Raw genomic sequence first — 3,031 nt, forward strand, 5'->3', positions numbered from 1 at the left:
AATCTTTAGTGAAGGGATTAACATGGTGTTATATCTTAGTAAATCACCAACATGTATAATATATTTTTTTAGACCTGGATAAATTTGCTTTGACCTAACATTCATTATTCCTGACATGCAGAAAATTTACTTTGATGGGAAAAAACTGTTTTTGGTGTAAAAAAGTACTACTTATCCCATGTGCTTCACTTCATCACAGCAAGATAGAAATGATGGGTACTTCCTGAATTTATGGTCACATGACAAAACATAATCACAGTTGCCAAGATACAGGGGGTGGGTAAACTTACCCACTGGCTCATTTTACCCCACTCTCCCCTACTCTCATATTAGTTTTACAGATTTCTCCATCAGCTTTGTATGATACCCTGGAATGAAGACAGGAGGAAAATACTTTGTTCTTGTTTGTTTATTCATCATGTAAACCTTCAGTTTCTTCACACATAGCATCAGTAATCATGTACAGATTCACTACATCAACACAATCAGTTGGTTTGACCAGAATCTCAGCAATGTAAAAGAGAATAATGAATGATCCCCTTAGTGATTATGATCAGGATAACTACAGTGACAAAGTGGTGAGAACAACATACGGTAAAGGAAGGTCTGGTGCTTTCTCTCTCAAGATCCATACAGTGGAACAACCTAAAAATGCAAAGTCAGTTCAGGTAAACAAACATCATCATCATCATGAACAGTGAAACAGGCACAGGAAGGAGCGCCACCTGAAGACACTCACACATTTACAGAACACCTCATGAGAAGGTGTCAGAGTACCCTTAAATGACTTCTGTCTATTTCTGTTTACAGAACTCAGCAGTGTCTCCGTAATAATAAGGAAGCCGAATTCCAGCATAGAGAGGCTCAGTGAATGTGGTCTGGACTCTGTGGAGGAGGGTCATGGTTCCAGAGACGCTGTAGAAGGACAGAATACCTGCACGGTGATCCAGATACACTCCTACTCTGGAGGACAGAGGACCTGAGACGGGAGTTTGGACTTTGTTGTGCAAAAATATATAACTATTTTTGTCACATCTTAATGCCCAAGATTTGTCATTCCACCCAAACCCACATTCATCCCAGCCTCCTGCTCTCCTGATACTCTTGTATGCAACCACCACATCAACTCCTTCCCCTCCCCTCTTCACCTCCCAGTAACAACGTCCAGTCAGACTCTCTCTACTCAGGACCTGCCAACAATCAGTGAATCTGTCTGGGTGACTAGGATAAGACTGTTGTTCTGTCATTAATATTGCTTTTCTGTTCCCCTTAGATAAGAACAGCTGTGTGTATGCTGTGTTTGGATCCAGTGTGATTTCTCGTGAATACTTTAAGAATCCAGCTCTGGTCTTGGGCTCTGGTCGTGACAGTAAAACATCCACTTCAGTCACTTTCTGTGAGACGTTTGTCCATTTCTCTCTCAGAACGTCCTGTAGTTTATCTCTGACTTCTGACACAGCCGCCGTCACGTCCTCAAAGTAGCTCAGAGGACGGATATTGATGCTGGATGTAGATTCAGTGAGAGGTGACAGTGAGGGGTAGCTGGGTAGAAACTGGTTGTGATCCTCTGTGTGTGACAGCAGCTTCAGCTCAGCGTCTCTCCTCTTCAGCTCAGTGATCTCCTGCTCCAGCTTCTCCTGAAGCTCTTTGACTCGACTCACTTCACTTTTCTGCTGGGATCTGACCTGCTGCTTCACATCACAGCTTCTTTTCTCCATGAGACGGATCAGCTCGGTGAAGATCTTCTCACTGTCCTCCACTGCTTTATCAGCAGAGCGATTGACAGCCTCCACCTCCTGTTGGAGCAGCTTCACATCTTTCTCTCTGTCCTGGATCCTCTGCTGGATGTTGAGTCGACTCACCTCCAGCTCTCTCTGCCTCTCGGTCCTTTCTGCTGCAGCTGAGACGGTGTCGTGGCCTTTATGTTCATCCATTAAGCAGAGATGACAGATACACTGCTGATCAGTACGACAGAACATCTTCATCACCTCATCGTGACGAGAGCAGATGTTCTCCTGGAGCTTCTTGGAGGGCTCCACCAGCTTGTGTTTCTTTAATTGAGCCACATCATAATGAGGCTGGAGGTGTTGCTCACAGTAAGAGGCCAGACACACCAGACAGGACTTGAAGGCTTTCAGTTTCCTCCCAGCGCAGACATCACAGGCCACATCTTCAGGTCCAGCATAGCAGTGATCAGCAGGAGCAGCTTGGAGTCCAGTCTTCTTCAGTTCCTCCACTAAATCTGCTAACATGGTGTTTTTCACCAGAGCCGGCCTCTGTGTGAAGGTCTGCCTACACTGAGGGCAGCTGTAGATCTCATTGTCATCCTCTCCATCCCAGTGGGTTTTAATACAGTTCATGCAGTAGTTGTGTCCACAGGGAATAGTCACCGGCTCCTTCAGTAGATCCAGACAGATCGAACAGCAGAATTTTGCTTGATCCCTCTGATTTTCTTGCTGCGCCATTTCACCTCTCTGTGACAATGACTGTCAAATAGTCTTACTTTCGATGAAGAGAAACAAACTCTGTGCTCTGACGGACAACAAATCTCTGCTCGTTCTGCTCTTGTTCAGTTGCTGCAGTGAATGAGGTTTATCAGCTCAACATTTCACAACATGTTGTTTACACGTATCCTAATACCTGCAGATCTGTGAAGGGAGGGAACGAGCAAATAATTTGATAGGGTGGAGTTCGCTGTGTTTGAGAGCTGGAAAAAGGGAATGATTTTCAGGCTTTACTGCATTCCACAAAGAGTCTTTTTCAAGAGGCAAGGTGTGTTATCTGTCATTTACAACATGCAGTAAGAATAGCTGGACTTAAAGCTAGGACACTCAGTTCACAACAGTTATGCATTTAATTACCAGCCCTGACAGTATATTGTTTTCACCTTGTGAGTCTGTGTGTGTGTCATCATGACAAAATGTGGTCCTGGAGAAACCCTCTGTAGCGGGAACTTCCACAGAAGCGGTTTTGAGTGCTTTGCCATGTGTTAATATGTCTGTGTGTAGTGCACGTGAGGTGGAGCGAGCTG

General features: G+C 44.7%; 1 protein-coding gene across 1 annotated transcript; it reads right to left on the reverse strand.

The window, feature by feature from the left end:
• Positions 1-404: 404 nt before the first annotated feature.
• LOC141776487 (tripartite motif-containing protein 16-like) lies at positions 405-2,556 on the reverse strand. The gene has a single exon (XM_074650102.1). The coding sequence runs from the start codon at positions 2,463-2,465 to the stop codon at positions 795-797; it is 1,671 nt and encodes a 556-aa protein (XP_074506203.1). The 5' UTR covers positions 2,466-2,556; the 3' UTR covers positions 405-794.
• Positions 2,557-3,031: the final 475 nt, after the last annotated feature.

Source organism: Sebastes fasciatus, chromosome 11, assembly GCF_043250625.1.
Source record: "Sebastes fasciatus isolate fSebFas1 chromosome 11, fSebFas1.pri, whole genome shotgun sequence".
Lineage (NCBI taxonomy): Eukaryota > Metazoa > Chordata > Actinopteri > Perciformes > Sebastidae > Sebastes > Sebastes fasciatus.

Coding starts and splice junctions, on each gene's coding strand:
- LOC141776487 (XM_074650102.1), bottom strand. CDS start 2,465: ATGGCGCAGCAAGAAAATCAGAGGGATCAAGCAAAATTCTGCTGTTCG.